At 30.5% G+C, this 26,770-nt stretch overlaps 5 protein-coding genes across 16 annotated transcripts; 2 read left to right on the top strand and 3 right to left on the bottom strand.

The window, feature by feature from the left end:
• Positions 1 to 163: 163 nt before the first annotated feature.
• Positions 164 to 4,927, bottom strand: Rogdi (rogdi atypical leucine zipper). 5 transcript variants are annotated; one of them, XM_076325960.1, is made up of 8 exons: positions 4,700 to 4,927; positions 3,113 to 3,301; positions 2,822 to 3,029; positions 2,256 to 2,327; positions 2,040 to 2,174; positions 1,698 to 1,976; positions 1,386 to 1,598; positions 164 to 1,329 (listed from the first exon to the last, which is right to left on the bottom strand). In XM_076325960.1, the coding sequence occupies exons 3-8, from the start codon at positions 2,924 to 2,926 to the stop codon at positions 1,264 to 1,266; spliced, it is 870 nt and encodes a 289-aa protein (XP_076182075.1). In that variant the 5' UTR covers positions 2,927 to 3,029; positions 3,113 to 3,301; positions 4,700 to 4,927; the 3' UTR covers positions 164 to 1,263. The 5 variants fall into 5 exon arrangements, with proteins under 5 accessions (XP_076182075.1, XP_076182076.1, XP_076182077.1 ...); XM_076325961.1 differs by lacking the exon at positions 4,700 to 4,927 and adding an exon at positions 4,219 to 4,472; XM_076325962.1 differs by lacking the exons at positions 2,822 to 3,029; positions 3,113 to 3,301 and having other exon boundaries at positions 165 to 1,329; positions 4,700 to 4,923.
• LOC143154119 (glutathione S-transferase theta-3) lies at positions 4,719 to 9,318 on the top strand. Its single transcript, XM_076325965.1, has 5 exons — positions 4,719 to 5,024; positions 6,194 to 6,514; positions 6,857 to 7,007; positions 7,994 to 8,174; positions 8,596 to 9,318. The coding sequence occupies exons 2-5, from the start codon at positions 6,315 to 6,317 to the stop codon at positions 8,751 to 8,753; spliced, it is 690 nt and encodes a 229-aa protein (XP_076182080.1). The 5' UTR covers positions 4,719 to 5,024; positions 6,194 to 6,314; the 3' UTR covers positions 8,754 to 9,318.
• On the bottom strand, positions 9,318 to 15,777 carry LOC143154120 (uncharacterized). The gene is made up of 8 exons (XM_076325966.1): positions 15,579 to 15,777; positions 15,111 to 15,494; positions 13,749 to 14,402; positions 12,140 to 13,326; positions 11,757 to 11,825; positions 11,491 to 11,704; positions 11,157 to 11,389; positions 9,318 to 10,965 (listed from the first exon to the last, which is right to left on the bottom strand). The coding sequence occupies exons 1-8, from the start codon at positions 15,775 to 15,777 to the stop codon at positions 9,907 to 9,909; spliced, it is 3,999 nt and encodes a 1,332-aa protein (XP_076182081.1). The 3' UTR covers positions 9,318 to 9,906.
• Positions 9,455 to 23,581, top strand: LOC143154115 (cilia- and flagella-associated protein 45). Of its 2 annotated transcripts, none has more exons than XM_076325951.1 (6): positions 9,455 to 9,625; positions 21,066 to 21,470; positions 21,681 to 22,066; positions 22,134 to 22,266; positions 22,683 to 22,976; positions 23,303 to 23,581. In XM_076325951.1, exons 2-6 carry the CDS (start codon positions 21,102 to 21,104, stop codon positions 23,498 to 23,500), a joined length of 1,380 nt encoding a protein of 459 aa, XP_076182066.1. In that variant the 5' UTR covers positions 9,455 to 9,625; positions 21,066 to 21,101; the 3' UTR covers positions 23,501 to 23,581. The 2 variants fall into 2 exon arrangements, with proteins under 2 accessions (XP_076182066.1, XP_076182065.1); XM_076325950.1 differs by lacking the exon at positions 9,455 to 9,625 and adding an exon at positions 19,648 to 20,248.
• On the bottom strand, positions 18,504 to 26,063 carry Nprl2 (Nitrogen permease regulator-like 2). 7 transcript variants are annotated; one of them, XM_076325958.1, is made up of 10 exons: positions 25,380 to 26,063; positions 25,186 to 25,303; positions 25,022 to 25,113; positions 24,797 to 24,953; positions 24,611 to 24,728; positions 24,309 to 24,543; positions 24,108 to 24,238; positions 23,849 to 24,018; positions 23,588 to 23,773; positions 18,504 to 18,810 (listed from the first exon to the last, which is right to left on the bottom strand). In XM_076325958.1, exons 2-9 carry the CDS (start codon positions 25,297 to 25,299, stop codon positions 23,597 to 23,599), a joined length of 1,194 nt encoding a protein of 397 aa, XP_076182073.1. In that variant the 5' UTR covers positions 25,300 to 25,303; positions 25,380 to 26,063; the 3' UTR covers positions 18,504 to 18,810; positions 23,588 to 23,596. The 7 variants fall into 7 exon arrangements, with proteins under 7 accessions (XP_076182073.1, XP_076182069.1, XP_076182072.1 ...); XM_076325954.1 differs by lacking the exon at positions 18,504 to 18,810 and having other exon boundaries at positions 21,926 to 23,773; positions 25,380 to 25,490; positions 25,727 to 26,063; XM_076325957.1 differs by lacking the exon at positions 18,504 to 18,810 and having other exon boundaries at positions 21,926 to 23,773; positions 25,380 to 25,490; positions 25,852 to 26,063.
• Positions 26,064 to 26,770: the final 707 nt, after the last annotated feature.

The following is a 26,770-nucleotide window of genomic DNA, read 5'->3' as shown; positions in this document are numbered from 1 at the left end:
GAAAGTTATTATGTTTCTTTTTTTAACAATAAAAAATTGTTCCACTTATTTATATTTAAATTATACAAATAAATACATTCAACTTTATATACAATTAAAAAATGGCAAAGTTGATTAAAAGTTTGTATAAATTTTTTAAAGTTTCATTGGTACCCTTAAAACTACAAGTTATAAACTTAATCAAATTTATGGACTTTGCTTAAATAAGTATTAAATATAATTTTTGTTAAATTTTATTACTTTAAAAAACAAACACAGAAAGCACCACAAATTTAAATGAATCGAAGTTCATATGTCGCGTTAAAATACAGTTTTATTTTCCTTATAAAAACATAAATACCTTCCATTCAACTCCATATAAAAAACCGTTCAATTTCAACGTTAAAAATTGCACATTTCTAACGTTGTTATTTTAAGGTAATCTTAAATATTTAATACAATTGCATTCAAATTTTTATTATTTACTATCTCTGTGCCATATCTCCATAAATATCAATAACATTAATCAACAACAATTACACTAATGTCTGGTCTATGATCGACATAACATGTCTAGTAATAAGATAATTGAGTTCATCTGTGTGTAAATGTAGATATAGTATGGTGAAAGGAACGTCATACCATGACAATGTAGATCAGTGCTTATTAAATGTTATTCTCTTTGGTGATTAAAATAAATAATCGATCAAGACGATTAAAAAACTAAGTGATTAGATAACATAATTAAAAATAAAGACTTCAAAACTCACATACACTACTCTAAAAACAAAATAATAAATTCTAATAAGGAAAGAATTGTTGTAACATTCCGAATGATCACAGAAGTATAGTAAATATACTACTTAACTATTTCACTAGATGACTCAGTAACGATTTACGACTACTCTTATTTGTTAGATCAAAGATCTTCAATCCAAATGAAAATATAGTACTGAACAAACATAATACAACATAGTTGTAGACATTATTATTGGTAAAATTCTTTCAGAATTATTATATCCACATTAAATGATATCAAACACTTAAAACTTGTACTGCTATACAAGAATTATTTTTCATTCTAGGCAAAATTAACTTTAACATTCAAGTTGCTAAATGAATTGAAATGTATTACATAATTTTTAAAATTTTTTAAATTTTTTAAATTTCTATAGATATCTTAATGTATTGAGGATCAAATTTCAATTGTGAAAGCAAAATTCACCAAAAATGCTACCAGAGCATTGACTGTGGCATACTATGTTACATTTACACAGAGCCATTTTATGCCACTGTAGATGAAGCAGGAGAACCCACAGTAAAATCTTTATATTGAGAGAAAACACAGATCTGAAAAGCATTTAACATGAGACAAGGAAATTTAGAAAAGCAGTGTTTGAACTAACCTTGTCTTTTAACCGCTGACAAAGCTGTAATGCTATAGTGAGCAATACTAAAGCATCATTTAACCAGGGCACACTACACTTTGCTTGTTGGGTCTGAAATAACTTAACATTGCCATTAACATTTACTAGTTGATACACTGCCAGAACCAACTTGTAACTCTGAATGTAAAAACTAATAGCCAAATTTCCTGGAAGATTTGGATTCAAAGACTTCTGCAAAAAAAGTATAACATTTCAGTTATTTACATAAATATTTATTTATTTGTAACAATTCCATTTATATTTGTCAGTGATTTAAAAATATTTGCCTACCATATTATGGCTTTTAATAAGATCATCAATGGTTTTCTTCCTAGGAACAATTAAACTTGTTCGACTACGTTGAAGGCAACCTAATATATTTCTTAATATGTGCATAACTTCATCAGATGTTCTAAAAGGATAATGACGATCAACATTGTCTATATGAGCAATAGCTTGCTGTAAGTGATTAGCAGCATCTTGTATTTGTTGTAATTTCCAAGGATGCTCATTTTGTATGCTTGTTCTCATATTAATGTTTTGTTGTTGTCGAACTTTAAAGTTTACATCCTGCAAACAGTTTCTTATTAGTCAATTATATATTTATAAATTGAAGAAATAATTATTACTTACTGCACTTGTAATGCTATCACCAGTTAATACAGCTATACATTTCACTTGGTCATGTGGAGCAGCAAATATAAATCTGTCTGTCTTATTGTGTTGATCATTGCCAAATAGTGCTAATGGAAATATTTGTGCACATTCCTATAGTGTCATATAAAAAAGTAATATTTTTGTTTTGTTTTTTTTTTATTAGTAAATAAAAAAACTATTTTTTTACTGTACCATTAAAATATTTCTCAATTGTGATAGTGAAGAATGAACTTCTTCGTGAAGTACCCATTCAAATTCCATTTGCTGAAAGAATTTGATAATTACATGTTAATGATTTTAATTAATGTGATACCTATACCACACAATATATTGAAACTATAATTTCAAATTTATATAGTACATTACAAAATAGTTGTTTCCATAAAATAATAACAATTACGATTTGTAATGAGGCATAAATTTTGTTAAAAAGATAATATTACTATTGTACTATTGTTAGCTCAATAATAGCATATATATTAATACATATATTCTAAACAGAATAAAACACATTGGAATACTTACAATCAACAATTAAAATATATATGTTAGATAATTACATGATAACTTCTTATATATATTATAAAAAAATTATTCTTTTTTTTATGGTAGGGCAGATAAGTACACTCTCAACAAATTGTATTTCGAGAATTATAACAAATTTTAAAGTTAAAACATAAAAATTTGTACAATATAAATATTATAATTAATTTTAATTATGTAGAGTTTCCCATTTAACATCTTTTTTTCTTACTCACAAGGAGAGGTCTCCTGGTGTAATGCTGACATTTTAACCCTTCAGGTTCAATGTCTATACACTGTACCAACCTATGTGTCCTCACTAGCGTTTGGAACCCACACATGGTATCAACCAGCGTATCTTCCTTATATGTTTATATTTATGAATGAAACATTATCATTCAAAAGTAATGTTGTAGATATGCTTATTTATTTAACATCTTTTCTCTAAAATAATCTTCATATTAACGCTGCAAATTCATTTATTACTTCAAAATGACTATGTTCTGAGAAGCATTTAATTTACGTACTCATTAAGTATTATAAAATATTCTCTTGAAATGTAGTTCAGTTTTAATAGTTGTTAGCCATGACTTCAATGAGTAAAGTGTCATACTATGTGAGAATATATATATTCGAAAATAGTGAAAAAAAAATATTGTATATTAGTGTTGAGATTTTAATAGTGCATTCAACAGTCCTTTGCTTACAAAACTGCTCTGAAATTTATCACACAAAGACGAATTATTAAAATAGAACATAATTATTTTATTTATTTCTTTTTTTATACCAGATATGATAGCAAAATATGTATATTCGAATTACACTCGACTTAAAAGTTACAACAGTTCATACAACAAGCAACTTTAATATTAATGAAATTTTTGAATATCTGTTGGCCAGATAAAGTGAAAACTTGAAAATTGTATGGAGTAATGGGGTTTGAAATATTGAAACTAATATATGGTTTTAAGAGCAGATGATTAATAATTTGATATATTTAATGTTAAAATTTTTATGAATTTACTTCTTAAAATAAAATTATAAATGTTGATTGAAAGCACACCATAACTGGTAAGGTTTACAGCACATCTGGTTTGACTGATACTTATATGAAATTTCAGTCTTTTATTCATCACTGTGGTAAATATTACTTCACTTTATGTATTAATTATAATAATCGTATTAATTAACTAATTTGAGAATTTAAATGATAATAGAATACTCAAGTAATAAACAAATTTTAATACTTTTACATTATCCTGTTTAGTTGATAAATGTCTTATCAACTATAGTGTACCATCAGTTGTCAATTACAGTTGTACAATAAAAGATAAAGATTGCTAAAACTTTTGCTCCAAAATCATATATCATTAGCTTTAATATCTTAAACCTTATCACTGAATAAGACCCTATTAAAGGGTCAGCGTTACACCTGACAACTGCTCCTTGTCAGAAGTAAGTATTTACTAATTTTTATTAATACAACTTTAAAATTAAGAATTTGACAATTAATCTTGGTAACTGAAATAGAACCCTTTGTGGAAGTATGTTAACAAATAGGAAGAATTAATAATGTATTATTTTATATACAGGCATCAAGTGTAACCTTAATTTCAGCAAATACTTTAAGTACCTTAACAAATGTCTAAATCAAATATTTTTAACTTGATCGATTTTGTATCCCATATATACAGATATTCTATAAGATTATCTATACAGATATAATGTACTGTACTCATTTTGTGGCGGTAAATGAATATTTCAAATTCCTATTCGGTACCGCCAAATGATTAATAGATTTTACGTTGATTGAGTATTTCCAAATAATAATTACGTTAATTTTTTTCCTACAAACTATGCATAAAAATTATTTACGAATTCTTGAAACCAAAGCATCGATTTGTCAAATCGTATATGTAAATAAAAAATGGATGTGACAACAAATAAAATAATAATCTACCAAAGGCAACATAACCAAAGAACTTCTTTGACAAGAACAGCGGGTGTAAGGTGATTAGTTGGATGATAGATAAGGTACACTATCATCGTGTACCGCGAAACGTCGAGGTCGCCTAAGTGATTAGATAAACGGTAGGCAAAGGCAAATAGCTTACGAGATTGTGAGCCTCCTCCTTCTCGCAGTCGGCCATTTTTTCACTCCGGGTGCTGCCTCTACGTTCTTCTTAGTTACACGATTCTATGTATTTAATATTGAGTAGTTTATTTCACTAACTTCTATGTTTCTTTAGTTACCTCATTTGTAACTTTTTCCACGAACCAACTTTGTCGTCATTCAGATTCAAAAGATAAATTTCGTCATCTTTTCCGGTGTGAATTTTTCCGATCTTGAATAGATAAATTGTTATCATTGTCAGATATTCTAATTGCAATCAAGACTCCGTGCGGATTGATAAAGGAATTGAAACATCATAAACCAAGGTAAAACGATCAAAAGCAACATTATAACATCATTTCTTTAATGTAATAATTAAATACAAAATTAAGTTAAAAATATAATCTTTATGAATCTGAATTAATAGAGATAGTTCTTTAACTTTTGTCATTTCATTGAAATCAAGTAACACATTGAAAGACATTTTGCCCAATGTATTTAACACTATGTTATAAAACAAGTTAGTATGTAATGTTTAGCCACCATATCCGTAAAAATTTTATAATTTGTTTACCAGGAAGAAAGATGCAAATTCAGTTGAAAGAAAGATAATGAATGTATTTGTCGTGTCGCATTAAATGTATAATTACTATGATTCGGCTGAAAGTAAACACTTGTACATACATGTGTATGTGCGTTTGTATCGAAGTTTGACTAATGTTTGTAGTTAAAATAGAATAAAACTATTGCAAGTGAAAATTATCTCTTCGCAAATCGTTTGAATTGTCAAATTTACCTATATCTGTATGTGGAATATAAATAAATTTTTGAAAAGAACCCACAACAATTATAAAGATTTTTTATAAAATGAAGTTATCATAAAAACAAAAATTAAATATTAGACTGTTCCACAAATTTTTATATTTTTAGTGCATATTTTTTAAATACATATATAATACAATCAAGTTAATAAGAAAATTTTATTGGTAACGTTACATAGAAATGTCATTACATATTTTAACATATTTATGTTCAAAATTTATTACTTTATTGACTTCTATTATAATAAATTGAGTATTTTATTTAAAAAGATAAAGTGACCTTCATATTTCCTTTATACTATATCTACAAAGAGACAATTGCCAAATATGTATCATAATATGTCTCCTTTAAAAACATTAGTGTAGAGAACACTTCTTGCTATTATTTGAAATAGCAAAGATATTATATTAGTCTGTTTCTACCAGGACGCTCATTACAATAAAAAAATTATATGTTATGAAAGTCCAAATGGATTTATTGAAAGTAATATTCGATGATCATTATATTTAAAGGCTTTGTATAAACTTATAAACTGATGTGTTTATTATGTACTTTGTTTAAAAAAGTAAGAAAGTACATTTAATGTAAAAATTCTTACATATAAATATGCAAAGCAATGTTTTTGTAATTATTTTATACATGTTTTGTATTTTAAATTATATTATATTTTCAGGATTTTATTTATTATTTTTAAACAAAAGTACCCAAATAAAAATTAGTACATTTTCAAAATTAATTTTCTAATATATATTTAGTAATTTTTGAATTTGCGTATTTAATATATTATTAAAGTCATGACTTTAAAATTTTACTTTGACTTATTGTCACAACCAAGTAGAGCTATACATATATTTTTAAAAATCTGTAACATACCGTTTGAGAGCAAATTAATAAATCTGGGTAAAATGGAGCATCTTACTACAGACTATCAACAAATCCATCCATTTCAAAAAGTTCCTGCTATCGAGCACAATGGTTTCAAAGTGATTGAAAGGTATAGTTATTTTAAGATTATGTGATACTACATATATAAAATGAAGAAAGGCACAAATTATAATTCATATATTAAAAGTATCAACTGTACAGTAATAGTGAAAGTATAGAATGACAAATATTTTTTAGTACATTGTAGTATGTTATTTATCTTTTGTAGTATGATTTTTAGATAAATAATTAGGATTGTTATGGTATGGTAAATAAAGTAAGAACTTTAAATATTTAAAGTATATTACATTTTTTAAATACAAATAAAATAATAAAAATTTGAGTTGCCTTAGGAAATCTTTGTATCTGTAAAAACTTTACTGAAATAAATGTGTATTACATTTTTTTATAGTGTTGCGATATTGAGATATATTTGCAGAGAATTTAATGTAGCTGATCATTGGTATCCTAAAGATTCAAAATCTCAAGTTAAAGTTGACGAATATCTTGAATGGCAACATCTTAATACCAGGGTTCATTGCGCCTTATATTTTCGCCAAAAGGTGAGAAAATACTCCAGAATGGATGGCAGCCATTTTATATCAAATTCATAACTTTTTGTAGTTGATATTTGAGATTTTTATAAAATTAAAATGTGATTCCTTCGTGTTTGGCTACTCTTACACAATATTATTTGAATAAAGTTTACAAATGAAATTGATAGGTCTCATTGTCATTTCAACGATTTTATTTATAAGTTTAGAATTTTATAATTCAAATGTTGAAACTCTATATTATGTAATGTTTCCATTGTACTCTTTTATCTATTAATTAAGATTTAATTTGTCTTTTAGGATACTTTCAGTTTTATACTCTCTCTCTCTCTCTCTCTCTCTCTCTCTCTCTCTCTCTCTCTCTCTCTCTCTCTCTCTCTCTCTCTCTCTCTCTCTCTCTCTCTCTCTCTCTCTCTCTCTCTCTCTCTCTCTCTTCTCTCTCTCTCTCTCTCCGCGCGCGTGTGTGTGTGTGTGTGTTTTGTCTGCGTGGGTTGCACTCGCGCGCGCGCGCGCGCGTTTTGATGTAAGTTGATAATTATTTGAAAAGATCATTATCATTATTTATGAAACTGACATTATTTATTTATGAAATTACATCGTATTTTAATTTTGTCAATCCCTAACATCAAGTGCAAAAAGTAATTGATTTGCCGCGAAATGATTTATACAATGTATAAACATCCGCCGTTTACTTAAAATGTAGAAGTTTATTTAAAAAAGAATATATTAATTTACAAGAAGAATTCAGCAATTTGAAAATTCAAAAAATTTGAAATTTCACAGAAAAGTAATTGAAGTGATACAAGTAACGTATTACTACATTTCTGTAAACTTCTAAATTTTGTTCAATTTCCGAGTTGCTAAACTTTCTTTATTAGCGATTTTAGTGTATTTAAAATTATGTTTTAGTAATTTGATACTAGTTCAAATATATTAATTCTGTTTAAAATTCTTCTTCGTAAAATCTCAATTAAAATATTGAACCATTATTCTAGTTTTTGATGCCACTTTTAACCGGGCGACCGGAAGTTCCTGAAAAAATAATGGAATATGAAAAACGTTTAAACGAATGTCTCGATCTTTTAGAGAACATTTGGTTAAAAAATAAGTCCTATTTAGTTGGTACTGAAATAAGTATTGCCGACCTTCTCGGCACGTGTGAGGTGGAACAAGTTCGTAAGTAATCATGTATTTAGTTTTAGGTATACGTTTTAATAAATATTGATGTATTATATTATAAATTACACAACTAAGTAGTCACGAATAAAATTTATTTATAGGTAAGTATTTTTTTCTATTTATTAATTCTTTGATCACGATTTTCTATGCAATATATTAGAAAACAGAGTCTGCGTTAATATTTTCCGGAATGAAAGGTTTATAATAAACATGACAATTAAGTGTTAAGTCATTTGTTAATTTTATGAATAATAAATTGAACTATGCAGACATCTTGCAAGAGCTATCCTCAAATATTAAGTAATAACGTCAAATAATGAGACAAGAAAATAAAGCACGATAGCGTTTATTGCAGTCGGTTAATTCATTCTTTTCACATTTGTAATAAAACATTTTAGAAATTTGACTTTTCACGCAGGATTGGCTGGATATAATCCTCACGAAGGCAGGCCACAATTAGCTGCGTGGATGAAAAGAGTTGCAGATGAAACAAGTCCTCATTATCAACAGGCTCATATGCTTTTAAATAAGCTTATAGGCAAGACAAAGGAAAGCACATTGAAAAGCAAATTTTAATGATCTCAAATTTATAGATTTACATGTACATCAATGAGCATCATTTTGATACTGTACATCTATAATGCGGAGAAAACTGTGAATGTTTGCAAAATTTATTGAAATTTCCATCGAGTTGGCTTTACAACGAAGTAGAAACTATTTTTTTTCTATTTGTTTGATTAACAAGCATTTTTAAAGGAATTTACAGGAACGAAAGAAATTCAACGGACACGTAACAATTTTCTCGTCATGTATTATTTGCCACATTTCAAGTACGTACAGAACGTGTTTACACATTTCATCGTCCTTTTGCTATTTTGTACTTAAAGCCGTGCATACAATTCTTACATAACTTTATAGTATGTACACACTTATTGCACACACTTGTTGTACAATTTTTATGTGTCTTTTTGTATGGCTATCTGAAATTTTATATAATCGGAAAGCATGACACAGAATAACACTTTAAAATTGTTGTATGTTATATAAATTCATATTTTTAATCTTGTTGCATAGATCTTACGATTTTAGATCTGTGATTATTCGCAGCAACTATGGGTATACATTTTTTATACATTTATATGTGCATTTTATATATTATTATATATATATTGTTTAATAAAAAAGTACGTAATTAAAATATTCTAAAAATATGTATAATTATTTTACAACTAGTCAAGGTTAATGCATTGTACTTCTTACAGTTTTTGGTGAAGCGTAGATACAATGTTTCACGTGATCCAATTTTTATAAAAATATATATTGTACTCTTTGAATAAACATCGACAATAAGACTTATTATAATTTCTAAAAAATGAGGCACAAGATTATCACATCATTGATTGCATCGCATTTTAGTGCGTTTCCACTAAATAAGTGAACAAAAGCAGGTTAATAATACATTAAATTGATATTAATTACCGTATTATTAAGTATTACTAATTATTACTATAATTCTTTTCTAGTTAGAAAGCGAGATCAGAGTATAAAATTCATATTTTTGGGGTTTATTGCCATAAAGTGGCACTAGTTTAGTGCCATAAGAATGCACAATGTACATATATTTTAATTTTTTGTTTCATAGCTACATTTTTTGTTCGGGCAAACTTCGTTAAAAACATGACAACATTGCTCGTGATATTTTCCGAGGGAAAATAACGTAAAATCAATTTCAAGTAACCTTTTTTAATTTTGGCATTTTCTTTGGGCACCATTGCATGTGAACGCACCAATGCTTCTCTTGGCACCGTTCATCACAGTAAAAAATCATTTCGCAACCGAGACACTTAAATTTCGGCCCGATAACACCGCAATTGGAACACGAAAGATTATGCAAGCTGTTCGGGCTATTTATCTTACCCAGATGCGGTGTCACGGAATTCCGAAATTGATTTCCCGATGCATTTTCTGGCAATTGCGCGTGCGAGGGTACCAAAGCTACCCGGCACGGTGTCGTCGAGACAATGGATGTCATTGCTGCTCGAGTGTCACTGCCGACAACTGAATTCGCTTGTCCGAAATTGTCGGCAGTTTTAACCAGCGCCAGCCGATTGAATAGAAAATTCTGCATCTGCTGGTACTTGGTGTTGTTCTCGTGTCCTTCTTCGCTGAAATTGGTATCTTGCGTTAGATTGGTCGCATCTCGATTGATGATCGTTCTATCAGAGTTCGTCACGTGAGGCGACTCTCTTTCGATAACGTTTGTCAAATCAGCGGTTTGTAACGCGTCGTTGTTGGTCCTGTTACACGTCAATGTGTCGCATTGTCTGTCGAAAGAAGCCGCCGCAACAACAGCGGCAGCGGCCGCTGCGGCGACAACGTCCGGGATCATTCTGTTCTGGGAATATTGATTATTCGTCGGATAACCGGTCAACGGTGTTCGTCGTAAAGTCTGTTGCGACGAAGGTAAAGACGGTGGTGGAAGAAAAAGCGATGGTAAACAGGTCCCTGCGATAGCATTGTTACCAGCTGAATTTCCTCGCAAGCGATCAAAACCCGGGTTACTTGGGTGCAGCAGTTTGTTCTTCATCGTCGAGCATGGATATTTCACCATTGGGTCTTGCACAGTTGGGAAGCGTTTATCCGTGTGTTCCTGCAATGATCGCAGACTTTCTTGCATGGGAAAATGGTATCCTGGGGAACCTGGGTGTAGTCGAGAGTGATACGGATAAGTGCCGTAAGGGCAGATCGCTGGATGATAACTTAGAGCAACACCGTTGTAGGGGTCGATCTGAAATTTAAGAAATTCCATTATTCCAATAATACGAATTTTGAAAATAGTTTGTTTTCATAGCGAAAGGAAGATTACTTTGAGTTTTTCAAATAGGATCAGATATTGTTTTTCTCATCGTATGCGCAAACCTTTTGCGTACGCGTTTTCCATATTTTCAGATCCGCAGTCAAGCGATAAATGTTACTTACGGTATAGTTGTTCGGATAAAACTGGCTCATGGGCGAACAGACGCTAGGACGTAGAGGTGGTACCGATGGAACTGGTTGCGAACGTGTCACGGACGCGGCAACATGTTGCAGTAGTTGTTGTCGGTGATGATAATATTGCCATCTGTCTGCGTTACTCTGAGGCGGTGTGTTCAGTATATTGTTTGTTGTATCGGGACCGGTTATCTTTTGCATTTCAGGCCCAGGAATCTGCTCTCAAGTGTGCAAACAATAATGCGTTACACGTAGAAAGGAATAAAGAATAGTAATATAGATCGATCAGTTTGGATCTCGTTGAGAAAGTTTCCTCTTACACGGCCAACGTTCTCCGTCGATGCAAACGAAACGTTTCCCATGATTTGTAATTTGGATTTGGCTTTTAAAGTTTGTTTCTTCGACATGCGTGCCGCCCAGTTACCTAGAGTTGGAAACTGTTCGGTTAGCGGATGACTGCTGTCACTCTTCTGCGCGGAATCGTTCGGTAATTTTACTCCTTTACAGTTTTGTTGCAATCTGTCATTGGTATACAGCTTATGTATAAAAGTCTCGGTTAGAAGGTACGAGAAATTTCTCAACTTACACAATGTGTTTCTGATTTGACGTGGTCCCTATGGAATCAAGTTGGATCGACTGACTCGAGCTCGATGTAACCTGAATCAAAAGCAATTTGTAATCAAACATCGTGATCGTGTCGTACCCATACCGCGTGAACCGGTAACAATTAATTAACATCTTGTAAATTTCAGAAGCTGTAGAAATGTAAGAGAAATTGCACAGTACAGGACACACCATTTTACGGTGGTAACCAAGGATAGGTAAAATATATTTGACAAATTATTCGAACGACGAATTTTATTACTTTTACCTAATTTGTATTTTGTTCGTACTCGACTGCTTAAAAGTCCACACGTTGTATACGGTTCTTGTTATGTTACACGATTCGATATCTTAATTTTGCTACGAACCTTTTGTGTATTTTGACTAGATTTGTTGACTTCTGTAAACGAAACGTCGTTCCGATTAGTCGCAAAGAAGTTCGACCGTGAGGCACGTTCCTTCGACGAAGAAAGTTTCTCGTCAGCCGTCGATGCGCACATTTTGCTAATTGGAATACTTGCTGCCACTGTCGAACCATTTGTAACGAGACTTGTAACCGGCACAGAATCAAGAAATCCGGGACATTTAATTATTTCCGATTCCTTGACCATCGAGCGACTCGGAGGAACCTTATCGGCCAGTTTATCGTCTTCGATCTGCTTCTTCGGATCTATACGATTATCATCAAAGAGTGAAATGACTTTTTCATCTTTTAAAGGTCTATTAGTGACATTGAAATTCTCTATATCAACGTTCATGTTATTTTGTTGTCTTGCATTCACCATTTGTACGCACTCCTCGAGGTCCGCAGAAGCTTCGTCCATGGAATTACGTTGGAGGACCGAAACTGTTGCATTCGCGGAAACTGTTGATTTCGTCAACGAATCATCGAATATGGGCCAGGTTTTTCTTTTCGAGACATGGAAATCTTCGTCGGCCAAGTTTTGATTCAACGAAACGGGGGGACACACTCTTGGTAAGATCGGAGGACTATTTCTAATTTCCCCTGGCAGTATATTTTCATAATTTAGCGGTGACCTTGGTGACAATTTTGGTGGTTCGGGCGACGAAGTCGAGTAGTTATTTTTTAACGATTCTTTGTTCTCTTCGTTCAAGTTTAGAAAAAGGTACTCGTCATCGATGGAACACGCACCGTCATCGTTTACGTCGATCACTTCGTTCGATACGGGAATGGCTGCGGACAGTTTCTTGTGCAATTTAGATAAGTTTTCGATCTGCTTTTCGTAGCGATTCATCACCTGTCTCAACCTGGTGTTCTGCTGGAAGCTGGATTCGTTCGCCATTTGTTTGGCCAACTCCAAAGCTTTGCTGCGTAATTCACGGAGCTTTTGTTTCAACCTGTTTCGTCGGTATTTCAACTTGTAGTTATCGGTTCTCAAAGACACGAGATTCGTTTCTTTTTCATAGAGTATACCGTTCCAGCTGCTCGAGATTGGACCTGATTTTTTTCGAGGCGTCGCGCTCGTCACGATCCTGTAGTTTGACTCCTGTTCCTTTCCTCTAGTGATCTGGGAATTGCTACATCTGTCTGCCTCTGTTATCGAGCATAGAAAGTTTCCTTTTCTTAATTAAGATATCTGGAATGTTTCTTTGTCGAGAATTTAATTCAAAGGATTAATAAATAATAATTATTGATAAATAATAATTTCTTAAACAATTATGAACGGCGGTTAAAATCTATCGCGGGTTTCTCTTTCTCTACTTCCCTAGAGTAAATATTTACCAAAGTGTGCACGTGTTTGCGTGAAATCAATGAGAGTGCACGGGTGTCGTGAGAAAAGGTGGTGGACAGTTATCAATAAAAGGGGAAACGTGTAAAAATCGATCTGGAAATTGCAAGTCGTTAAATTTCTTAATGTCATTGTTCCTTCTCGCTACTCTCACTCGGGTTGCTAATGTTATATTCATGCAGGGTGCAATACACGACATTATTTAATTACTTATGACCCCAGTCACCTTTACGAACGACTTTTTTCAGCCTTAACGGGGGCACCACTTTACCGTCACTTTCTTTCTTGGTTGTCGACACAACTCTAACACATTTATCATTGCACGCGTTCTGTGCTCCTTCAGCCTTGTTCGAACCACAGAAATTTTTTAAAAATTCCTTAACAGAGTTCCCGGCGCATTCTTCTCTGCTTTGACTGGAATCTGCTTCCTGTGATCTTTTCTTCTTTTTATTTTCCTTGATGTTGTCTTTCTCGTGCTCCGTGTCGTCGTTAATTTTCTTCTTCGTTCCATGGAGACTTTCCATTATAGAAATTTGAGGAACGGCGTAGCCCGGGGAGCTCGCAGATTCGTTTCCAGATATTTGTACGTTAGAATCGTTGTCTGGGTTTTTTCGTATCCTTTCGTTCGATAACGTACTGGTCGATTTTACCGGCACCACTTCAACGACGTCCAGATTCGTAGGTTTGGACACCAGTATTAGCGATGAACAATCTTTACGAAAGGATCTCGTAGGCACAGGTGGAGCTGGACGAATCGGTAGAGATCGGTTTGGTTGAACCGGTATTAAACATGGTCCACGGTCTCGTAGAGCTGTTGCTAAGCTAGTACTTCCTTTACAATTTAATTTGCTCGAACTATCTGCTATCATAATTCGAGGTTCTGGAATTGAACGACGTTGCAAATATAATTAATTCATAATTAGTATGTAACAATTAAAAGTCATGCTATTACACATCCACGATACTTTCATCGAACGAACGAAGCTTTTATCGAATTTCAATATAAAATCTAATAGCTAAGCTTTTAAAAGTTGTAAACAGAAGTTTTCAATTTTTTCAATCTGAACACTACGACTGTAGGGTTGACGTGTAGCTGTGCAGGTTGTTCACCGCACAAGGGCGTCATTTGGATCGATTACTTAAATGTTAAAATTTGATTTTTTATATTGGGATTTTTTAATTAAAAAAAAAAATAGAAAATGTTATTACAAATAGAGTGTTAGATCGGTGAATTAATTAAAGTTTTTATGACAGGAAAAGCCGGAAGGGAAAATATCATGATCTAATATGATTGCATTCTGTTATTCCAAAAATTAGCTTTCTATCTAGTTAATTTTCTTCCCTTTTTTGTGACAAGTTGTTTATATCGTGGTGTGAAATCTTTATTTCATTTTAATCACTTCCCGATAAAAAGTCTTATGAAAGTTTGCACAAGAGTGCTCGTGACAATCTCCTATCGCTGTCTTCGTTAAGTTTACGTATATAATTTTTAAATAATTAACTTTTCAAAAATATGAAACAAAATTTCCTTTTTTTGTCGAATCTACACTCGTAATAAATAAAAACCATTATTCTATAAATTCTGTACCTAATGTTACGCTTGCGGAGCAATTCTCGTTTTCACTTTCCCTGATCAACGTGTTCACATCGCTGAACCGTTTGAGAATCGTCTGCTTCCACGTGTTCTTCTCGTCAGCTGTCAGATCAACAAAAATGGGCCTGTCCCGATCATTCATCCCCAAAATCATACCTTCCACCGTCGTACAATCGCGGCCACTTTCCTGAACTGGTTTATCGATCTTCTTTGAGAGTTTTTCGTTTCCTGCTGTAGTTTCACTGGTTTTCAGATCGTCCTGAATCTCACTGGAACTACCGATCAAACAGACATCTTGTTCCTGTTCAAAATTCGTACTGTTTTCATTGCAGCACAAGTGTTGGACGTCATAGTCAGGGTCTTCTTCTTCTTCTTCTTCTTCTTCTTCTTCTTCTTCTTCTTCTTCTTCTTCTTCTTCTTCTTCTTCTTCTTCTCCTTCTTCCTTTTTAGTTCGAAGTTTACTCGAATGTGCTTCAAGGAACAATAAGGAAGTGGTTCCTGAAGACTCATCGGTTCTTTTGCAAATTCTATTGTCGCGAGATATCATTACCTTCGGCCAATAACTTGAAGTAAAGAATCTGGCTAGTGATTTGTACTTTTTTGATCTTCCTTTATGTTTTTTCGACGAATCGATCGTTTGGTAATCATCGCGTTCTTTCATGTTTAAACACGCAACAAAGGTTAATAATCTATCACAATACTTTGAACATAATTTACATAAAAATTGCATTCGTCTGCAATAAGAATTCTAATCGTTTTATTCATTTTTTGAATTAAATAATTTGCAATGATATCTCTATTTTTTAAATTGAAAAATTTACAAGACAATAGAATTATATTTCTATTGCAATAATGTTTTCGCTAAATAACAATTATGTCGTTCTTTTTTCGAGCAAGTAACTTTACTATAAAAATAGCTTATAAATAGCAAATTTTTTAAATAATGAAGATAATAATTTTTCGGTATTAAGAAGTTTTTTTTATAATACTCTCTTTTTAAATTTGCGGAATTGTCGAGTATTATTTGATTTGCAATTTTGTCTGCTTTTTTCTATTTGAAAAATTTGTGTTCACTTTAACATTATTTAAACTAGTATACTTCCACTTTCATTGAGAAAAACAATGAAATGAATTACAAAAATAGTTTTTGAGGTATATAGATTTATCATTCAGCAATTTGTCCATTACAGCACGTGCTCAACTCTTTAAAAAAGTTAAGCACGTGACATTATCACTCGGTTATTGCATTTGCTTAAAGTTTGAGGGATATTTTTATTATGACAAAAACATACGTTAACACGTTTATTCAATTTTTTAGCAAATTCACGTAATTTGTGTATTGTTTTTTATTTATTTCATTATTACTAATCACTTTCTTATTTTTTATTATATCGCTGACCTTTTCATTTTGCATTCTATACGTTAACGAATTTTTAAAATTGGTTTATTTACAGACACGATTAAATGTGTCTCCCTTTCTTATATTTCTAAATTCCAACTAAAAACGTGTCATACGACTGTCTCATTTTTAACACTTCAACCGAGCGTATGTACGTATGCAATATATATATATATATATATACATATATATATATATATATATATATATATATATATATATATATACATATATATATATAGTCCACCGTGAGTGTTCCTTTTATTTTACAAACACGTGCTTTCTAACTTTGTCACTATCGATAACAATCCCATCTGAAATTCACTAAACTCTTTCATTGGATTCCACTAATTTCACTCACAAGAATCAAAGTGGAAGTGGAAATTGAAGAAATAATGCGATTCATGAAACTCAGAAATTGCTTTGAATAAGTTTTACAAAGAATTTTTCAAAACTTGTAAAATTTCATCGATTATTGATTCCGAAAGGAAAAGAAAGAATCCAATATGGTTGAGTACGCCAAAAACGCTCTTCAGAACCCACAAAATTGAAATAGATTAATATTTCGAGCAAAGGAAAAATTATCGAATGTAGTAATAAATCGTGAGAGAGTGGTATTTTATGCAGAATGAATGTCCAAGTTATACAAGACCATAAAAAATGAACTGTTCCGGTTCACATATGCCATAACGCGGATCGAGACGCTGTCGCACGAAAAGTGAAGCTAGAAACCAAGTAATCTCACACGTATAGTTGTGTTCCCTCTTCTAGAGAAGTTCTTATTAGGGAAACCCTTCGCAATTGGCCGACTAGAACGCAATCGTTTGGCGCAGCTCAGGGATAAAACATTCACCGATAACACAGAAAAGGAAAGGACGACAAATTTTTTTCCTTCGCTATTATTACTTAGCAAATTCTGTTTTATTTTTAAAAGTGCACACGATTCTTATCCTTTGTTAATTCAAATACGGTGACTTGCTAGATTTAGAAAAACATATTTTGGGATGAAAATATATTTTCAATAGAATGGTACTTTGAAGACAAAAAATATTTCACTACAAAATCCAGTTAATGTTCAATATCATTATTTGTTTAGCTTTTTAATTTAATTCAAAGGTTCAATCATGTTTACATAGTTCAAGTAAAGAGTATCGAATATACAAATACATACTATATAAATGAAACTGTTAATAAGGAGTAACAGAAACAAACAACGTGCGTTTCACTTTTCTTTTTTCTGTAAAGAATGCATCTATTTTGGATTACATGTGACTTACGTATTGAATATAAAATAATATAAAATTGATAATTAATTAATTGCAATAATAAATGAATTTTTAATATAAAACAGTGAACAATTTGGTTTTCGTTAAACATGGGTGCATCTTATTGTATGAAAATTCCGCGAATTTTTAAGGGTATTTAATACTATGATTATTGTACTTACTATTTAATGGTTGCTGTATTCACTACATTTAATACAATCACTGCTACGTATGCTATACATCTATTTATTTAATACCAGTATCTCGATACAGAGTCGGAGTTATATTTAACTCCCTCGTATAAAATGCATGCACGATATCGATCGACTTTTTCATTCTTCGGACACTGTTTAATGCTTAAATGCAAAAGTTTGACCTGACAAAATCAATGAGCCGAATAATCGTTACATTGTGCGTTTCCATAAATGCTCATTAAAGAACAATTATTATTTACTATATAAAATAAGACTGCCACCCGATTTAAGAATTGTACTTCGTAAAATATAAACTTATATTTTATAAAATATAAAATTTATGTTCAATGTTGCACAAAATATGAAACACGATCCATAATTCATCCATTATAGTAGTATATTGTTACATCATTTGTATCTATACATCTGTGTATCTATATACTGATACATAGCTTGTATTTGTGTAACAGTATGTATATATATTATATTGTTACAAATATCAACATTTTTCTGGAGAAATGTATTCGAGCGAATGAAGTAATAAAAGATATTAATTACGTTCTTTTTATTGACATTGGTTCTCAATAAGGACAATACTTTGTTCTAAATGGTGATCGAATTTTATCCAGAGTTTAATTTAATATTCCTTATAATCCGATATTCTATTATATGTGGATCATACATTTTAGTTGTTACATGAACACTTAACAGACAAGAACACGTAGTCATATGGGCATTTTCCCACCCGAAGAAAGCTGACGTCGAAGGGAACGATACGCATACACGAACAAAAGGGGTGAATCACCCCACCGTCGGTCTAGCCAGTTCTTTGTCGCCTGAAGAATAAAATAAAATACTTCCAATATGAACTTCACAAAAATAAATCATAACGAAGCAATAAATATTACAAATTAAATATATTGATATTTCAGTATCGTCACTTTAAATAGGTACATATCCAAATATCTGAACATTCAAGTAGTACGTAGTGCATAAAGAACAAAGTTAATTATCCGAATGTAATATCTACAGAGACGAAAGTATAACGAAGATTATCTTTTTATCATTTTTAGTCTAATTAACATTGTAGATCACATTAACTTGTTTGTTAAAAGTATTGAATTAAATTAAGAAATCGTTATATATTTGTTCTTTACTTAAGTTATAATAAATATTGCTTTAAAAATTTTTTAAATTAAAATAACAATCAATTAATTTTTTAATTTTGATAAACATTACTTATGTTAATAGATTTTCTACTTCAATTTTATAATTTTGTTACATTATATTAATATTCTCCGTGGAAAAAAATAAACCAAAAATAATTTAAACAAGAGTAACAACTTTCTTTTAATTTCAACGCGTAAAAATCACTGTGTAATCTATTTGGTTCTCTCAATTCGATGAATATTTCAGAAATTTATAAAATTCCAAGTTGTATTTAAACTAGTAAAATTGTTCATAAATGTTTTCTTATTCGAATAAAAATTCTTACTTGTAAATTAATCACTTTTTATAATAAAAATTATTGAACACTTTTTTACTCTAAAGAATTATATATTAAATACAGCTAATTGTATCTGTACTATTTTCATTAAATAATTATTAATTACATCGTATGTAACTGCAACTAAAACTTTTATCACTTTAAAAATACGTCTGTGTGTAGATACACACTAGATTTTGTTAACTGCAGATTACAATGTATTTTTCGTAATTTTCTTTTTGTTATGATTCCATAAAGATAACATTTCGTACCAAAAGTAACCGTTTATTAAATGAGACATCACTTTTTTATTAAATGATCAGAACGTACCGCTGGATTACTATCGAACAAACAAACATAGTGATCGCCAGTTACCATTTGTAAACAATAAACAGACTTCTGTTTCGCATCAGCGATATTGGTTCGTCGTGGTCAATTCAACCCGATTTTGATTTGACGAAACTTCTATTGCTAATAAAAATATATAAACATATTTTTTTTATTTAAATACATCTACAAATAGTTGAATAAGTTGATGTTTGTATACAGTGTAACTCTCGGGAAAAAATTAAAATATCTTTTAATATTAAATGGTGGTATATAAAGTAAACGACATGTTGAAGACAAACGCTGTTTGTAGATTAACAGCTAATAACACGAAACAACAAAGGAATTCAAAATCCGCAAATCAGGTTTGCTCGAATCCACCAAAGAATATGTGTATTGATATCGCTCAATGTAAACCAAATTATTTGAAATATAGCTGTCATTCATGCAATGGAAAACAGGTAGCACTCTCTTTTTTTCTAAACGTTATTAATACTTTACTTTCTTCTTTTTCCTAGTTCTTTTTTTTAAAGTTGGATTGAAAGGGAAATATACATATTATGCTAGTGCATAATAATACTTTTGAAGTACTATATACTTTTCAAATTACAGCTATATTATTTATTGCAAATATTTAATGCTATGTTAATTCATATCATTAATCTTACATTATTATACAATTTTTAAGTAATTATTTTTATAATTATTTATGACAATTATTTTATTTATCATAATATGTAAAAAAGACTATAATATATATATATATATACTGTTGTTTTTGTTATCATAAAATAATATTCAGTATTTATGTATTGTGACAATAGTACAAAGTACATACCATACTATCATAATAGTTAACTAATAATATGGGTTCCTAACTTTTTCAAATAATCAAATAATAAATGAATATCTTAGTATACAGATTATATTAATAAATATTTTATATTGTAACATTTATATAGTAGCAAGAGATTCTCAAGTAATAATAAATAATACTGAACTATCCATATTGTTAGACAAATGATAATAATTATAATTGTGACAAATACTACTATACTTTGATAATTAATAGTAATTGGAACTTTTATATACTCAAATAGTCTACAATGAAATAAAAGCAATAATTATTCAACTACCTTATACAAATATTATCTTTATATATAAGTATCCAAATGTTTCATAATCCACATAATAGATAATAATAAACATTGAAACACTTTATTAGTAAATGATTACTACCAAAATTCAAACATCATGCTATTTATATATAATATCTAGTTAGATGAAAGAGGAGTTAAGAATAGAGGAGGAAGAATGAAAATATCTCTTAAGAAAAAGACGCTACCTCAAAAAATTCTAACAAAGAAAGAATACGAGCAGTTTCAAGAATGCAAAGGTCCTATGACAAAAGAAGAACAGATAGCAGCTGTCAAAATAGAAAAAGAAGAAAGGGAAAGACTCATAAAAGAAAGTATGGAGAGAAAAGAAGAATTTCGTAGAATAGACATGAATAAGCCTCAAAAGAAAAGTGTAGAATTAATTGAAATTGAAGAAGAGGCTAAGAATAGAACAAAATACGTTCTTGAGAGAGCACAAAACATGAAACTTGAACAGGAAGAAGAAATTCAGAAATGCAACAGAATTATTTTAGAGACTAAATGCCGTGCCATTCGAGATGCCCAGGTGAGTGATAATATAAAAAATAGAAAATTAAGAAAAAATATATTACTACATAGATTCGTGTCTAAATTTATTTATAAAAAGATCTTTTTATTCGATTTCAATAAAGTGAATTGTTATTGTTGGTTTGCATAAAAAAAAATGTTTATTCTATTCTTTTATATATTTGAAATACTAATCTCTTTCTTGTATGATTGTGAAACTACTTTTTAGATAGCAGAGAAAAAGTTGATTGATTTTGAATTGGAAGAAGAAGAAAAACGTCTCAATGATATGATGGAAAATGAAAGAAGATGGGCAATCAAAGAGGAACTTAGAAGAGAACAAGAGGAAGTAATAAAGAAACAAGAATTTGCCAACAAGTTAAAAGATCAAATAAAAGAAAACGAAGAACACAAAATGCTAGAATTTGCAAGGAAGCAAGAAGAAAGCCAGTTAATTAATTTAAACAATATTGCTTGGCAAGAAGAAGAAATTGAAAAATTGCAAAATAAAAGATTTAGAAATGCACGAATTCGGCAAGAAATTGCTGAAGGAAACGAGCAATTGAAACATTTTAAGGCCATGGAAGAACAAGAAAATAAAATCATTGACCTTAGGTAAAGCTTGTCATTTCCAATGAATTTCTAATTAATGATTAACTTGATAATAAATGTTATTTTATAGAATTCGGGAGTTTCAACAACAGAAGGATGAAAGAGAACAAAAATTAGCAGAAGAACGTAAATTGGAAAAATTAAAGAAAGAAGGGGAGAAAGCAAGAATTGCAACTCAGACGATACAATTCCACGACATTCAAGTATTCAGCTATTTAAACTAATAATTCTATTAAGTAAACAGCTGTAGAATGTTTACATTTTTCTTAATTACTTGAACATTATTTAAGTCTGTTTAATTTTCAATTCTTCTATCTTTATTCCTATGTACTTTTCATCCAAGTAGCATTGTTTGTTGTCAGGTCTAAATTTATTGCAGCTTCTTAGATTATATAAACTTTAAATCAAATTGAAAATATATCGTAATTAATACATTAAGTAATTGTTGCCTAATATGTTATTTAATATGTTTATACTATATTTTGTTTTCTCGTTAAAATACACTGTATACTTCATTACATTATTGCATATTGAAATTACTATATAATTACTATAATAGTGTAAGTAAAACATTCTGTGCTAAAAATTTAACTTTAAATAATAATTTTTATTTTTCCAGGCACATATCGATGATCTGAATGCCGTACGAATTCAGGAAGAAGTAGAACGAGAATGGAGACGAAAAGAAAAGGAAGAGGCTTTGAAAAAAGTCGAGACCCAAAAACTTCTTTTCGACGAACGACAAAAACAAATAAAAAACAAACGAATAATGCAGGCAATCGAGTTAGAACGGGAGCGGCGTGAGTTTGAAAAAATCGTACGCGTTCAGAAAGAAGCTTTCTGTCGCGATAAAAAACAACTTGAAAAGAAACAACAACAAGCTTTAATTCACAGGAGCGAAATATTGAAACAGGTTTGTTTTCTTTTCGATAATGCATCTTCTAGCTTAAATAGTTTTTTAAAATGGTATTTCAAAATTGTTCACTATTGTCGATTTTATTGAATTTATTTATTTTACACTTCAAGTTTCTCCCTTTCTTATGCTTTAATTAATAATTATTTCTGCTTATTTTTGAACATCCTGATATTATTTATCATATAAAAGAATGTTATAAATTACTCCAATTTTTTTTCATTTTTCAATTATATTTTAAATAACAGATTGATATAAATTTTTCTGTAAATATCAGAATTCAGAATCAAAGACGATACAAATTTGTATTCTATTATGACTATTAGGTAAACGCAAAGGAAAGAGAACGCATCGAGGCCAGGAAAAAGATATTCGAGGAAGGTTTGGCAATTCGCACACAAGCCGAAATGCGTAAGAAAACATTGCGCGAAGCAATGGAGAAGAAACGCGTTGAAATGATAAGCAACAAAGTACCCGAAATATACATTAACGAAGTGAAACGAATGATTGAAAATATACAATGAACAGATTAATTTGTAGCTGCCATTTATGCAAGCCATGTTTCACTGTGTTTATCGAAATTATAGAAGATAAAGTTCACAGAGCATTACTTTTTTGAGTTACTTCCATAACATGACAACATTTGGATCGCGTTCAACGATGTCCTCGATTTGGGCCGTTGACTGACTCGTACTACAACAAATTTCATCGAGACTGTATGTTCCTGTAAAGTACTTATAAATCGGATTACTCTTCATCTCCTCATTGTAGAGAGATCCTGTCAGATAGATTGGATACTGTAATCAAAGATAAAGGTACTGGAATTTCTTTTGAAATATTGTAACATTTTATCAAGATAATGACAAACAAACCTTATAAACTCTGCGAATAAGGCCTTCGATGAGACCAAATTGTACTAATCTTCTCTCGTTGATTCTCAAATTTTGTGGATTAAGTCGTTGGCATAAGTCCCGCATACTACTGCCATGTATCATACTTGCATACATTCGATATATGTCCCTAAGATATGCAGGTTGTCTAGCTGTTAAACAAACGACTTTTTAATTTTCTTACTTATTAAGAAATGTGTTCTTGTTTTTGAACATCTTTTTACTTAAACTATAAACCCACGAAATTTTGAAGCATATGCTATACATCGTGCTTGTAATTTTGTGTTTTCTGCCAGTTCTTTTAATTTAGGAGTTGCAGCATAAACATTACTGTATTGAAATATTGGAATCAATGTTATAACACCATAATATCTGAAAATAAGTTAAAAATATGTTGTAACAATTGTATATTTAAAAAAACATTTTACATTTAAACACTTACACAAGGTTTTGCACACAACTTTTAACAAGGTTGTTTTCTACATCTGCCTCAGCTGCTATTCGTGCAACATGATTGAATCCATCTATGTAAGGTAACACTTGCTGAGTAGTCAAATCCCACTGATCACTCTGAAATGTTTCACGGCCCTCCAAGAATATGGGTACCTGATGATCAAGAACTGGTTTCGGCTCAGGTGCTAACTTTATGACTTTCAAATGAGACGTCATTGTCCCCTCTAATAAAATATTGTTTCATATCTTTAGTACATCTAACAAAAGTCATTAATTGTAAATTATTCTTACCTGTTAATGTACACATCTTGTGTAAATTTAAATCTTGCATTACCTGCTGAAGCATTTCTGCTAACCTTGTTTTATCATCGGATGTTGATAAAAAACAATTTTCTACTTCAAGAGCCATCTAAAAGTATGTCTTGAAATTAATACAATTTTTAAGAGAATAATTAATTATGAAGTATAAGATCTTACTAGAAAATCTGACATCTTCTTAACAACAGGTTCATAATGCACAGTTCGAGCTTCTGCATCGCAAACAAAACATAAATTAAAATAAAATGCATTTCTTGCATATTTCTTATCATCAATTTTTACAGGAAATCCTAAAATCTTATAATCCTTCAAAGTTCTACAATAAAATGAAAATTGTAATAAATTTATTCAAAACCAATTCTTTAAATCAAAAGCTAAACTTACACTGTTATAGTGCTACGTTGTAACTGTGCCTTTGGTATAATATAAACACTGACATTATCAAAAATATCCTTAGAAATAAAATTATCTGGTACCTGGAAAAGAATTGTTTTATCCTCATTTTATTACTTAGAAAATTAAGTAAGTTATATGTAATTTTCATTAACCTGACAAGTAATTTTTGGACCGACAATATGATGAAATTCCGAAAAAAATATACATCTAATAGGATCTTCTAGTCCTTTGTCTTCCATATCATTCATCACCAATACCGATGTCATTTTTCTATTTTTTATTTGTATTAAATACAATTATTTGCAATGAAAAATCTAAGTGAGACAATTTTAATTTGAGTACTAACTTTTCAATACTTGGTTGAATGTAATTTTAAAAATACTATTATGTTCAATTTAATGCATCTTCAGTGGCACATTCAATATCGGCAATCATCTTTTTCCTTGTATTGTTGTTCCTAAAATGCAATATCTAAGTACGATACTTTTACAATAAGTGTCATACTACATTAGACTCAAAAAACTTTGTCTATACATATGTCACTGTCAAAGCGTAAACTTATGAACTATATTCATTCAACAGTGAGTTTAATCTAGATTAAGTTAGGTTCAGCTTAGACTTGCATTGACTTATTTAAAATAGGCGGTACGAAAGGGTCCCCTAGCCTAATATTTGGAAAATGAACATGCATACGTAGTGTGTTCGTCGTAACGGTCGCCACAATTTTTTTGGCATTTACACTAATCTGATGAAAAAATGTTTTGAATAAAAGCTCTTCAGTCTTATTTGTCTACGAAAAGAAGGCATAGCGTCTTTACATCGTCGCTTCTCCCGTAGTACATTGCTGCTCTTACGATCGCAAACAAAAATCGTCATTGGCCGAAGACAGTAACGAAGATGAACAGCGGTGATCCCAACTTCGAGTGAGAACGAATTCGTAGGTAAACTGCATGAGCGTAGGCTCCGACAATAAAACGTTCAGAATTTATAAACCGAATAATTTTCTTACGGTTTAAGTACTACCGCTGATTAGTACATACCGATGCATAATAATCATTAATATTTTGAAAATTATTTATAGCGAAAAGAACTAATTTGTATTTATTAAAAATAATATAAATCTGCTTATACACATCTCTATCTAGATAATCTCTATATAATTACAATTTACACAAAAACAAGTTACGTTTTTCGTTAGTATTAAAATAAGTATAACTTTTATGATTTGTAATGTAAAAAAACGTAAAGGTTATGCTTGTTTAGTGTGACTTGTTTTTGTGTAAATTACTTAGGTAGTATCACTGATAATGAGTAGTTACGTTTATATCTCACTCAAATAATGAATGTTATGTTTTATGCCAATATCGTTGCTGTATCATTGGTAATTGTTTCATTGCCAAGAAAATGTTTTAAACATCGAGTGAGTATTCGTATTGTTGAAAAATAGAAGTTACAGCTATTGGGTACTAATTATTTAATAATCGTATAAAATATCGTAAAAATTGAGCTAAAAGACCACAGTTAGTGATGGATTCCGAGCAGAAATTAAATCATTATTGGAGTTTTTCAATGTTTAATTAAAATAAGTTTACTAAAAAATTAGATATCTCGCTTGAATGAAAAGTTCTTTTTTTTTCTCAAAAATCATTGCGAAAAAACTTTTTTACATGTAAAATGTAACTTAAACGCTGACGACTATTGCGTGCACTGTACAATGGGACAGATAGATAAAAATAT

This window comes from Ptiloglossa arizonensis, chromosome 13, assembly GCF_051014685.1.
Source record: "Ptiloglossa arizonensis isolate GNS036 chromosome 13, iyPtiAriz1_principal, whole genome shotgun sequence".
In the NCBI taxonomy this organism is placed as follows: Eukaryota; Metazoa; Arthropoda; class Insecta; order Hymenoptera; family Colletidae; genus Ptiloglossa; species Ptiloglossa arizonensis.
Note: the sequence above shows the minus strand (reverse complement) of the source record. Positions and strands in the feature narration are given on the sequence as shown.

Excerpts from the sequence above, each read along its gene's own strand:
- Rogdi (XM_076325960.1), bottom strand. The coding sequence starts at position 2,926 with ATGTGTGGGTTCCAAACGCTAGTGAGGACACATAGGTTGGTACAGTGT. Across the intron at positions 2,328-2,821 it reads ACACCAGGAGACCTCTCCTT|CAAATGGAATTTGAATGGGT; the intron begins GTGAGTAAGAAA and ends AAATTCTTTCAG. Across the intron at positions 1,330-1,385 it reads GTCAGCGGTTAAAAGACAAG|ATCTGTGTTTTCTCTCAATA; the intron begins GTTAGTTCAAAC and ends AATGCTTTTCAG.
- LOC143154119 (XM_076325965.1), top strand. The coding sequence starts at position 6,315 with ATGACTTTAAAATTTTACTTTGACTTATTGTCACAACCAAGTAGAGCT. Across the intron at positions 7,008-7,993 it reads CCTTATATTTTCGCCAAAAG|TTTTTGATGCCACTTTTAAC; the intron begins GTGAGAAAATAC and ends CCATTATTCTAG. Across the intron at positions 8,175-8,595 it reads GTGTGAGGTGGAACAAGTTC|GATTGGCTGGATATAATCCT; the intron begins GTAAGTAATCAT and ends CTTTTCACGCAG.
- LOC143154120 (XM_076325966.1), bottom strand. The coding sequence starts at position 15,777 with ATGAAAGAACGCGATGATTACCAAACGATCGATTCGTCGAAAAAACAT. Across the intron at positions 14,403-15,110 it reads CTCCGCAAGCGTAACATTAG|AACCTCGAATTATGATAGCA; the intron begins GTACAGAATTTA and ends GTTCAATTCCAG. Across the intron at positions 10,966-11,156 it reads TTTATCCGAACAACTATACC|ATCGACCCCTACAACGGTGT; the intron begins GTAAGTAACATT and ends CTTAAATTTCAG.
- LOC143154115 (XM_076325950.1), top strand. The coding sequence starts at position 20,051 with ATGGTGGTATATAAAGTAAACGACATGTTGAAGACAAACGCTGTTTGT. Across the intron at positions 20,249-21,065 it reads ATTCATGCAATGGAAAACAG|TTAGATGAAAGAGGAGTTAA; the intron begins GTAGCACTCTCT and ends TATAATATCTAG. Across the intron at positions 21,471-21,680 it reads GTGCCATTCGAGATGCCCAG|ATAGCAGAGAAAAAGTTGAT; the intron begins GTGAGTGATAAT and ends ACTACTTTTTAG.
- Nprl2 (XM_076325958.1), bottom strand. The coding sequence starts at position 25,299 with ATGACATCGGTATTGGTGATGAATGATATGGAAGACAAAGGACTAGAA. Across the intron at positions 24,954-25,021 it reads CAACGTAGCACTATAACAGT|AACTTTGAAGGATTATAAGA; the intron begins GTAAGTTTAGCT and ends ATTTTATTGTAG. Across the intron at positions 24,729-24,796 it reads AGAAGATGTCAGATTTTCTA|ATGGCTCTTGAAGTAGAAAA; the intron begins GTAAGATCTTAT and ends ACATACTTTTAG.